At 39.2% G+C, this 12,431-nt stretch overlaps 1 protein-coding gene across 5 annotated transcripts in view; it reads left to right on the top strand.

Moving 5' to 3' along the window:
- MGAT4A (alpha-1,3-mannosyl-glycoprotein 4-beta-N-acetylglucosaminyltransferase A) overlaps nucleotides 1-12,431 on the top strand; it is an 85,338-nt gene that overhangs the window by 54,031 nt on the left and 18,876 nt on the right. For all 5 annotated transcript variants that reach the window (XM_056329970.1, XM_056329972.1, XM_056329971.1 and 2 more), the window contains 3 exons: nucleotides 7,752-7,882; nucleotides 8,475-8,582; nucleotides 8,988-9,181. In XM_056329970.1, coding sequence (XP_056185945.1) covers nucleotides 7,752-7,882; nucleotides 8,475-8,582; nucleotides 8,988-9,181 — 433 coding nt within the window. The remainder of the gene's footprint in view (nucleotides 1-7,751; nucleotides 7,883-8,474; nucleotides 8,583-8,987; nucleotides 9,182-12,431) is intronic.

Below are 12,431 nucleotides of genomic sequence, written 5' to 3' on the forward strand. Positions count from 1 at the left end.
TAATGGATCTGCCTGGTTGCCTTGGGCTACCAACAGAGATGCGCTGTTACTGAAATACTTACAGGACTGGTTTTGTGGCCTCAAGAGGTAGAAGGGAGAAACTGGAAATGGAGCTGCCTATCATGGAGAAACGAGTGTTTATGTAGTTTACTGGAGCTTTTGCCCTAAATGGACTTGCCTTTTCTGTTAGATCCTCTTGCAGCTCTCTTCTGTTTCTGTGGCTGCAGAGACTGGTTGAATACCAGCATCTGATTAGGCTTAGTTTCTACTTTTGAACAGTTTAAGCTCAACTAAGTCCATAATTTGAGTTTTAGCTCCAGTCCTGATTACACTTTAGATGTAAATTTGGTATGAAGTTCCTGGGCTATAGAAGTAATTTACATTCATTCAACAATTGCTTGATTTAGCAGCAGGGCGTACTTGCTTAAAAAATGCAGTTTTGTAAGACTGACATGTCAAAATGAGTGTAAAACCAGCTTACAAGTTTAGGACATGCACTGTCTATCCCATGCAGGTGTATTTTGGATCACTTACTGTGTATTTCACACCACTTTCTGTTCTCGGTGCTGCTATAGAGAGCAGTGTCTAAGGCAGAAGGGGTAGGTAGATAGTTGTTAATACCGAGGTTTGGCTTAATCACATGCTTAACTGTTTAAAAATATTTTAAAGTTGTTTTTCTATACTGTTTGTATACTGTTTTCAGTGTAGGCACTGAAAATAGTTGTAGTTAAATTTAGTTGTTATCTCCTGCTGCTTGCATCCCTGTTCTTTATTCCTTGTATTTGCTTGCCTCCTTTTAATTAGATGATATCAGTAGAATTTCAGATGCATTTAGCTATGGCTGTACGTCTTAATGTTGCTTTTCTACCTAGAAAATTAAATTAGGTTTTTTCCTCCCAATTCAGCTACTTATCCTGCTTTTAAGTTTTGAGAGAAAAATTAGTATTCATGAAAGTGACTGAAACTTCTGGCTTTGAGACACATTGGTGTGCTATAACCATATATTGCATAGAAATTTTATGCAAGTAATGTAGATTTGCCTCATCTCTGCTATCCCTTTATGGATCTTGATGCAGACTGATACTATGGTAATTTGGTAATGTGGATAACTAGGCAGAAGAGCAAAAGTAGTTGTTTGTAACTGGGGATGAGTTTTATGTGTAGATGTCTTAAGAGAGAAAGTGGAGCACTAAATTGCCTAGATGCTACCGATTTAGAAATAATCTCTAAAGAAGAGAGGTGTGGCTGATTTGCTGTAAGATATTGGAAGCCTTGATCAGCTTGCAAGTTCGCTAGGTAAAAATGTTTTTTGTCATAGTGTGTTTCTGAACTGAAAACCTAATTTATGCAAGTACTACCTGAGGAAGTGGCAAATGTAGCTGTTTAGGCTGACAGCAGGATTATAGAATTATGTCACCTCTGCCACAGAACAGAAGTTGCTTCCTTTGTTTTTTTTTAATACTGAAAGCATAGTCTTAAATGCTGTCAAGTATCTAATAAATAATGGGTGAGATGTATGCTGTTTCCCTAAGAAGCTTTGTGGAAGGAGCTGCATCTTTTGCTTTTCTGGATTCTGGTTTACACTGCAGTCCCTGACACAACATAGGAAAGTCCTACTAGCTTTTTATGAGAAATATTGATTTGTCTTCCAATTGCCTGTGAGCTGAAGTGTTTTCCAGGGGTTCTGCATTACTCTACACTGTAGCTGTAATGCCAGCTGTTACAAACTTAGAGTGGAGCGGCCTGACATCAGCCTTTTGGTTGTCTTATACAGTTCCTCTGAATCATACTGTGCCCTGATGTTTTAAGGCCTGTTGTTCTAATTATTTTAAGTTGTTCTGATTACGGTTTTGCTGAAGCTGTCCACACAGTTGAAGTTTGGGGAAGAGTAGATCAAGTCAAATATTTGAGATTTAAGTAACTTCTAAGAGGTTTAACGTCAGTAATTTGCATGTCATTAACAAGGAAAGCACTGAAAGACTTCAACTATAGTTAGAATATGTGCTTGCAGGTATAAAACTGCTGTTGGACTGGTTACATTGATGCTTATGTGGGAGAATGAAAATGAATGATTTAGATATTTGCAGTTCAGAGAACTGTAGAAAACAAAGTTTTTCATTTTGTGTGTCTTGTTCTTGCCAACAAAATACCAAGAGGATCACAACAGTTCACTAAGTGTAGCATTTAAATGGACTGAAAATCAGATAGAAGTCTTGGCAGGGCACAATAAATAGCAGAAAATGTTCCACAATATATATAGTCATTTGTTTTCAGTCCTGACTCTCACTTCTATCAATATAGAGAGATAATATGGAGAAAGTCTTCCACGTTTAATCTCTAGGGATTTATGGAACAAGACTTTACCTTTGAGTCTTAATTCTTTGGGATTTTGAAGTTTCTTTCCAAGGGCTGTATGCACCCAGAATCTGAAAGCTCTGAAATTTTGTCAGCCGTCTCCTGGATTTGTGTCTGTTCTCATGCATTGTACCAAGTGCCTGAACACAGTGCAAAATGAGCCACTGCTTCAATCCTTTCACATTGTCTTTGGTTTGAAGCAGTGTGTGTTGATGGCAGCTTTTGCTTAGGTCTCTGGCTTGATAATTTTGACTGTGAATAGGATGGGCAGTAGGCAATTTGTAGGCTGGATTTGGATGGCTTCTCAGTGGCTCCATGGCAGCATGGGAGGCCACAGGACTGCAAGACCTTGGCAAATGCTGCTGCTTGTTCTTGGGCTTTTAGGGAAGCCAGGATTTTGCTGCTACCCTTACTCAGGAGGGGCTGGGTAAGGGCTTGGCTGGCTTGGATTCAGAAGGGCTGGGGTGTCGGACCTGTGGAGTAGTTGTACTGGGCTGCTTCCCATCACAAGGAGTAGCTGCCAGTAGTCAGGGGTCCAGTGTTCTGAACACCAGTTTCAGCTGGGGCTCACTGCAGAGGATGGGTTTTGAGCTGGTGTAGGGAGGGTGTTGTGGGGTAGCAAAGGGGGACAGTGATCCATGGCAGTACTGCTGTGCTGTGCTGGTGGTGTCCTGAGGCAGAAACGACAGATGAGGGATGCTGTGTTATACCAAAGGGCAAGGACCTGGGACAGAGCTCTGCCAGGCTGGATGTGGAAGGTGGTGACAGTGTTTCAGCAAGTAGTGTGTGGATGTCTGTCCTTGGTTACTGAAGGGTTATGAGAGCTTGTCTTAGGAGCAGGGTGTTGCCTGTTCCATCTTTTGCTCCAGTGATCATTACAAATTAAAGTCAGAAGGATTTCCTTGTGATGTTGAACCCTTCCACAGTGCTGGGCAGTGTAATGTAGAGAGGCCAGTTGGGTCTGAAGCTTAGTGCAGGTGATGCTTACCTAACATATTCTGACTAGTTGCAGTTGGATGTACCAGGGATGTTTTGTTTTGTTTTCCTGGTGTGTCCTAGGATGCCACCATGTTAACCAGATTATTCCTGGAGTCAGGGGTGGTTGACAGTTGTATGCCAGTCTAGGCCTAGACAAGTTTGCCATAAAAAAGGAAATAATTTGTTTGTTGATATCCTGTTTCTATTTTAGGTAAAATTAGGATAACCTAAATTAGGGAAAAGAGCAAATTCCTACTCTTAACCTTCAGTCTTGTTCTCTACTTATTTAATTGTAGGTAGGGATCCTGTACCTTAACATTCAGGGTTTATGTGATATGGTCTGTGAGTGTCTTTTCATCATAGATGACAAGTGAAGACTAATCCTTGTGCTCTTCAGAAGATGAGCTAGTCAAAGGAAAATACGTGGTTCTGTTGCTCTGTCCTTGGGTAGAAGAACAAAAGGATTCCAGAGCAGCATGACTGTGTATCTCCTGGAAGAGGACGAGCTGTGTCTCTTCAGTCAGTCTGCTTCTGTTGAGACTGGAGGAATAATGTGGGGATGTTTTTGTCTTCCGAGTTGCATGGTATTGTGCATCACAGACATGAATGGAAAGGTCCACTTCCTATGGAAGCAGGTGTGATCTAGATATGATGGTTTCAGTCCCATAAACATCCCAGAAACATCATTAGTTCCATTTTTCAGTTTGTATTTGATTAGGGTTTCTCATATTTTTCTCTTCTCTTGCCCTATGCTATTGAAAACGGTAGGCAGAGATGAATCACCAGAAAATTGGGAGCCCATTTAGCTGGAAGTGTGACAAGCTGAAAGAGCTGTTACTCTGCATGAATATTTTACACAACATTGTACAGATCATGTGATTGTTTCCTACCTATTTTTAAATATTTACTTCCACAAATAATGTTAAACAATATGACAATATAGTGTGTAAATAGTAACAGTATACAAATAAAAAATCATAACATAATTCTTATGTCTTCAAAGAAGAAAGCTTAGGAGTTGTCCCTTGCTTAGTGGGAGCTTCAAATTTTCGTTACAGAGTATTTTCAAGTGGAGATAGGTGTTTGAGGACCCCATTGCAACAAGCACATACAAGTAATGTTAATGTGTTTGCTTTATAAACAGCCAAATGAAAGGTTTCCGTAAGGGACAACTTTGATTTAGCAATGTCAGGTCAGTTAATGCCTTACCAGATTTACTGCCCCATGCCACTGTGTGAATGGTCTGCTTTATGAATGTAACATCATTCCAGCAGATGAAATAATTTGGACTTTTGTCAGATGCTTCTGTATTTATTGCACTGCAGCATGATGTAGCCTCACCAAGACCCCTCCAAACTCAACTCAGAATTCCAAAATAAGTATTATTTCATTGACTATGTTTTTATCCAATTTCATACAAATCATAAGGCAATGAGATCACATCAGACCCATGCTCTGGAAAGGACAAGGTCCTTTAGGTGATCGATCCCTAAGCATGCATCTTCGTTTTGAGAAAAATAAAGGATCTTGCAATTCGAGATCCTGGCATTCTCAAAGTGAATCTCTGTATGTAAGGGTCTGATACCTGGCAGTGTCAAAGAACACATAACACGACCCTTGCAAGGTTGATGCTTTCCCTTAAAAATATCCTTGTTGCTGATATGTGTAAGCTATCAACCTGGCATTCTGTATCTACTCTGTGATACTGTATAATGAGCCAGGCTCAGTCACCTGTTTCAGTAGAGAAATTTTGCATCCTTGTTACAACAGGGATTTGAAATCCCAGCTCCTTGGGGTTTTGTTAATGCTGCTTTGTGATAATCTTCTATGAATTACAGACATTGGTGAGCCTCAAAAGAAACAAAAGTAATTGAATGTCTGGCTCTGACTGACAGTCCACATATACATTCATGGTGGAAATGCATGTTCCTAATCACTTAAGACTAGGTAACTTTTTACCTTTTGTGTAGTACTGGTTCAGGGTGATACTTTAGGTATATCCTTTCTTCTGTTTATATAAATGCGAACATCCTCCTTCATGTCTAAATAAGCTAGACTGCTTGCAGCATTTCTTCATTTTCACTCAGCCACATGCTCAAGTGGAGTGCTACACTGCTGCTGGTTTTTAAGCTTCATACAAAACATTGTTCCCCACTTGTTTGTCATCCAAACTAGCCTATACAGCTCCTTAGTGGCCTTTCCAAAGAATTTTGTCCTTTTGTAGATGAGAACCTGTTGTGGTTTAACCTCAGGCAGCAACTAAGCACCACTCAGCCTCTCGCTCACTCCCCACCCCCCCTCCCCAGTGGGTTGGAGAAGAAAATCAGAAGAGTAAAAGTGAGAAAACTCACAGGCTGAGGAAAAAAACCAACATTTTAATGGGACAGAAAAGGAAAAAAATTCTAATGATAAAATAACCAGAATATACAAAGCAAGTGATGCACAATGCAACTGCCCACCATGTGCCAACCAATGCCCAGCCAGTTCCTAAGCAGCGGTTGCCGGCCAGCTTTCCCCCCAGTTTATTTACTAAACTTGATGTCCTATGGTATGGAATATTCCTATGGTATGGAATATCCCTTTGGCCAGTTTGAGTTGGCTGTTCTGGCTGCATCCCCTCCCATCTTCTTGTGCCCTCCAGGCTACTTTCTGGCAGGGCATGAGAAGCTGAAAAGTCCTTGGCTTAGTATAAACACTACTAGCAACAACTAAAAACAGCAGTGTGTTATCAACATTATTCTTAACCTAAATCCAAAACACAGCATTATACCAGCTACTAGGAAGAAAATTAACTCCATCCCAGCTGAAACCAGGACAGAACCAAGTTCCATTTTCTGATGAGTGTGGGAAGTGTTTTTGCCACCTCAGGGGGCAACCTGTTCTTAATGTCTTCTCCAGCTGTTCTTCCTAAAAGGAGGAGAAAGTACTAGGACCTCTACCACTTGTGGAACTTCCTATTTAAAAAGCGTATGAAGGCCTCATAGATTACAAGTGGAAAGAAAAAACATTTCACATGCCTCATTGCTGTATGTTTGTGGGTCATACAGAAGTCCCAAATGTAGACAGACAGAGCACTTACATTGGAGAAAAGCTTCTGTTGGACTCTGATCCATTAATGCACACGTACCCCCAAGAGCCCATGGCTGTCTTAAGTCAGCACTGCTCACATCTCAGCACCATCTGCAAAACTGAATCAGTTCAGCTGATGTTCTCTTCAGAGATTCATTGTCACGTAATGTCTTTCTCCCTTGCTTCCTCCATTGTAGCCTAGCAAAGTAGAGGTAGACTCAATCTGCAAACCTGATGTTTTCTGAATCTGTCCTCAAATCTGGAACTGTCTTTGGGATTTTAGTTGGCACTCAGCCCCTGGTACCAAGCACTTGTTGTCAGTCTGTCTTCAGGTTTGCACTGCCCATTCCCAGTTATGTGTTGCTTCTGGTAGCAGTGTCTTCATGCAAGGCACCTTTCTTAAGTGCTGCATTGAGTTTAACAACATATCCCAGTGTACTGGCTACCTTTCTCTTCAGACACCTGTACTGGCAGTGAAGTGTATTCCACAACCACATAAATAGTTGCTCTTGTTGATAGTAAATAGATTTTCTTCATCAACAGTAAGTTTCCATCTTTTGTCAAGGCGTTCTTTAAACTGCACAGTTTGCAGGGTTCCCAAGAATCCTGTAGCACAGTGCCACCCAGAAGCCCATCTCTACTTGACCAAGAAGTATACTGTCTTGGAAGCCCCAGAGTCATGGCAGCACTTGGTGAAGAAGTTGTGCAGTTTTTGTTTCTTGGAGGAACTTAAGACTTTCTACTCGGCAGCTGACTGCTTTGAGTGTGGTCAGTGTGAGTTTGCTGATGGCCTGTGCATTTCAGAAAAAAAACTCTGGCTGGTGCTGTGTGATGTCTCTTTTTTTTAAGTTGCATTGTCTCTGGTGATGTTCTAGTAGCTTCCTTCTTTCCCTTTGATTTTCTACACAGAAGGATCTAGAGGTAGTGGTAGGTGTTCCATCTCTGCTTTTTGTACCTGCAAAAGCTGAAATCGTGTGACTGGACAGGTAACACTTGCAACAGCTCCATGTCTCATGCTTGGAGCTTACACATGGCATAGAGAATGATAGACACAAACTTTTCTTTCTGTTTTTGCAGACTGACAATTTCTGTTCTTAAGGAGACTGTGTTATAATATATGTTGACTATTTTGATATCACCAGGGTATGAGTTCTTGCTTGAATAGTTCTTTTATTTAGCTTTGCATAGCTGAAAGGTATGGAGCTTTTAATAACATTGAGATTTCAAATTGTTCATTGCTAACATTTCCTCTTCTTGGCACAAACTTATCATTTATTGCCTCACTGATTTCAAAAGACAATGTTATCTTCAATCTAAAATAACTCCAGTTATTCTTAATGTCATCACAGGTAAAATGTTCCAGTCTCCAGATATCACTCTTATTGTAGAGTTCATATTTATGTTTTATAAGGAAAAACCTATTGATTGGCTCCTGGACCATATCCTCTGGGTGAAAGTGTGCAACCCTGAGAAAGATGCTGTAAGTTTGTTTTTATTATAAAGCTTCTAAAATGTTTTCATGGTGGTATATGAGTTGGTTTTGGTGAGCTGGAGGCTAGCATACTGTGTATTGTGGTTACTGCATGTCCTGAAAGAGTCCTTATTTCTACCAAGATTTTAATCTCAAAAGAATTTAGAGAGACAGTTCTCAGGGTAGGATGCAGTAGACTGAAAAGCAAAAGTCTAGTTAGTTTCTCTGTGTAACAGTCCTAAAATAAAACTCATTCATGTAACTGCCATTGAGGCTCTGCAGAGGGCCACTGCTTGGAGAGCAGTCATAGAGAATGGGGAATAAACTTTGGATTTTGGGCCTTCATTTCTCAAGTAGCACCCTTGCTGAAAGACTGAATAAACAGATTATGTGCAGGAACCTTGAACAGTATTTTATTTGCACAGCGGTCTTGGTAGATTTCTGGAATGAAAACAAGAACAGTTAGATAAATAGGGCTGGGTTCTTGTTGAGACTTTTTGGTTCATGTAACATCATGTACTTGCAGTAAAAACTCAGCAACCTTGTGTTTGTTTTACTAATGTGATTTTTTTTTTTTAACTCCCTCCCCCCCTCATTTTAGAAACATTGTGATCGACAAAAATCTAACCTACGGATACGCTTCAGGCCTTCTCTTTTCCAGCATGTTGGCCTCCACTCCTCTCTAGCAGGGAAGATCCAGAAACTCACAGTTAGTAGCTAAAATTTTTCTTCCTTTCCAGAGCAGGCTGATTAAATGAAAAACTTTGTAGCCTTTGAGAAAAGAGGCATTTTCTTGTTGTCTGGCATTTTCAAGCATGTTGTATATTATTCCAGTTGGAATGAAATCTGATTTAAACTGGTTACTATCAAGTGTAAGAAGTGCTAATCTCATCTTATTTTTGTGGATTTTTGCTAGGGGATATTTTTTCTATTTTTTTTACTTTAATGGTGTATTCATCTTATTAAACAGTACGAGATCTGATACATCCCAAAATGCGTAATCCATTTATTTTCCATTTTATGCAAGTATTTGTTTTAAGTGTAACCACTTAGGAAATGAATGTAATAAAAAAGTTTATCTGACCAGCATGATGTTTGTCTTTCTTTCAATTAGGATAAAGACTTTCTGAAACCCTTACTGCATAAAATCCACGTGAATCCACCTGCAGAAGTTTCAACATCTTTAAAAGTCTACCAGGGACATACACTAGAAAAAACCTATGTAGGGGAAGATTTCTTCTGGGCGGTCACACCAGTTGCTGGGGATTATATTCTTTTCAAATTTGACAAGCCAGTCAATGTAGAAAGGTTAGTAATTATTTGCCTTTGGTCTCTTATCTAAAGCTGCTTGTTCATCAAGAATGCTTGAAGATTGAATTTGGCACTGCCATTGTAACATAAAGGGAAATGACATAAGGTCTTTGGAGTTAAACTGAAACTATGATTGTTAGTGTCTTTAATTCTTTTGCTACTGTACAGTGTGGTTTGCTCTCTTAATTTTTTTTTTTAATTTATTTAATCTGGAGCCTTTTTGATAAATGCAATTCAAACCCAGTGCTTATCTGGCAGTTCGTAAGAGAATTTAGAAGAAGCAAATTTTATTCTGTTTGTATTTGGTTGGGCTGTTTCTAATTACAGAGCGATTGTACAGCATGGTATGTGATACAGTATGTTGTGCCCTGCAGCCTTGATTTGTCCAGATCAGAAATCTTGTTGGGGCATATCATGAAGTCCCCAGACCTGAAAGCTGGGAACTCTGGAGGGTAATGGTTTTTAGGTGTAGATGCGGGGCTTGAAAAATGTCACTGTGCTAAGAGTCCAAGTTGACCTATTTAAAAAGAATTAAAATTTAACCAAAAGAAAAAAAGATGGGGTGGGAGCGAAGGCAGTGCCCTTGAAATACAGATTTCTGTGATTCGCTAAGAGGACTAAAGGTGACTTCTTTCAGCTACTAGTCAGATTAAATAAGGATGATAGAGTTTGCGCTTTAGAGTGTAGTCATCCTTCAGTTTTATTGAAACTCATTTGCTGCTTTGGTTTTTACTGTCTTGCCAACATAGTAGTCCAAGACTTACAAAACAGTTTATTTAGTGTCTGTTTAAATATTGTTATGTTAGTGGATTCCTCTTCTCTATTCTTCACATGCCTTATGTGTTCTTTTGAGGCCAGTACCTGTAGTCTGGTAGAGCAGAGTTTCTTTGGATCAGTTTGACTGGATGCTTTGCTTGTAAAGCAGCCCTTTTTACAGTCCTCACCTGAATCCAATTAGTCAGCTTCTGTGCCTTGGTACATAATCAAAGGCTAAGTCTTCACCTTGGCTTAGTGCAACAGGGAGGATCAATAGTTTCCTTGTTACCATGTTGTTCAAACTAGTCTGACCTATGAAACTCAAGTTTGTCTTCTGAGATGTGAAATTACTCTTTCAGTTGGTTGCTGTACATTAAAAGACTTTCCTGGTTAGCTTTCCAAGATGTGTGTGTTGAAGAATATGACTGCCATAGCTCCTTGGGTTAAAGGCAGAATTCAACTCAGATGTTCATTAATTCATTAATTTCTTTTTGATCAAATTTTCCTTTTCAAAGTTATGAAGTAAATGTCCCTTTTGTGTGTGTGTTTTGAGTTTTTTTTAAGAAGAATTACATGCATCTATGTAATGAATAGGGTAACTGTAAGCATCAGATGTTGATCTTGGGTGGATTAGGATGAGCCAAATGCACAATGTCAATTTTGGGAAGCATTGCTAGCAAGTGTCCTAGGTCAGCAGTGTTATTTTAAAAACGGCATGCACAGTCTGAAGAAGATATTTTTTGATGTGCATTACCTTAGCAGTGAGGGAATTGAGGGAATGAGTAATTAGTAATTATCTGTGCAAAAGGTGGGAAGATAATGTGCGTTATTATGCCCTGGAAAATAGTAGCTTAGGCCGGAGGTAGTTCCATCTACCTGCTGTGTCAAGAACAATCCCAGCAGTGGGGGGCAATATGATTTTTTTTTCGTTGTTTCTATTTATTGAAGAAATGCATTTTAGTTTTATAAGAAAGGGAACATCTTGTATTCTCTTGCTTCCTCAAAGGAAGTCCACCAATTAGAATGATGCTACCTGTTCAGACTTTACATTCTTTGAGCTGTCATTGTAAGCCATTTCTCAGTTTATTATCATTTTAGCTTTTGTTGCCACAGTGTCCTCAAAAATGCAATGTTTTGCCTTTCTGAAGCCAGTGGCTGATGAGGGCTACAGATACTGTAATTTCAAATTGTTGGGGACTTAGTTTTGTTTGTCGTCTTAAGTTCAGCAGCAGCAGCGGATTTTGGTAGGTGAAGGTGAAGTGGAGCAATGATGTTTCCTGATGTTTCAAGGATGCTTGCTAGGCAGTCAAAAAAAACCTGTGACTTGTGGGTTGAAACACAGAAAAGGGAAAATGGATGGAGCATTAGGAAGACTTACCTGGTGGGGAGATATATCTGCTTGTGGGAATTCAGAGTAGAAAATATGCCTTTGAAAGCCATCTTGTCTTTGTAAAGGGATGCAACAGGTTTTTTCTTTTTTTTTTGTTTTGTTTGTTTTTTGTTTAAGTAATAGAGAAGCTCTTTGAATTTACAGAAAATAGTGTCTGCCAAGTCGGTTTGAGGTGTAGCTGCTTAATAACTCCCATAATAAATTCCTGATAAACAAGTTTTTTAATGGAAATAGTGACCACAACTCTGACTCAATGAATGGCAAGTCTGTTACACTGTGACAGAGCACTAACTTGTTCCTATAGTTTATTTTTCCATGTCAGACATTTTGCTAAGTGAATTTAAATTTTCTGCTGAGTATAGCAGTCAGTAATTAGCTTTCATTAAGTCTTTAAGTATTTCATATTTGAGACCTGAGAATATTGTCAGGGGTAACACTGGCAAGGATGTCTTACTAGTTCAAAGTGAGAACTGAGCTCGGTTTGCTGAGCAGAAAGTAACATTTGTGGCTATTTTGTGCAAGACCTGGTTGGCAGATCCCTGCTGAATGTTGAACAGTCAAATAGTTGGTGCTTGTTCTAAACCACACTTGGAGAACAGCAATGTGTAAACTGAAATTGTCTAATGCTCATTTTAGTAACGGCTCTTGTGCTGAACCTTTTTAGTTGTTTTCTTTTTCTAAGCAAATGATTTCCAGCCACAACGCTGAGGTCCCTTAATATTAAGCTAGGACCTCATTTTTATTTTTGCAGTGAGATACATAGCTCTCTTTCAGTAGCATATCCTTAGGAATGAAAGTAGATCCACTGACTTTCCTGCTTCCCTTTTAAAACCAAATCGTGCAGCAATATTGAAGGTGTGGTTTGGTTTTAGTTTGTTGTTTTTTTTGTTGGTTTGTTGATTTTTTTTAATGAATGGATGGACTCTCTTTTAAATGCTGAAAACAGCTGACATTTTAAAGATAAGAAATAAAGAATTTCTGTTCCTTTAGGATGTTATATTATTATTGAAATCTGCTTTGCTATTTTGGTATGTACACTGTTGTTCTAAGCACACATTTAGTTATTAAAACTGACAGTTATATTTAAACGTTTCTTTATGA

This window comes from Falco biarmicus, chromosome 2 (assembly GCF_023638135.1).
Source record: "Falco biarmicus isolate bFalBia1 chromosome 2, bFalBia1.pri, whole genome shotgun sequence".
NCBI classification, from domain to species: domain Eukaryota; kingdom Metazoa; phylum Chordata; class Aves; order Falconiformes; family Falconidae; genus Falco; species Falco biarmicus.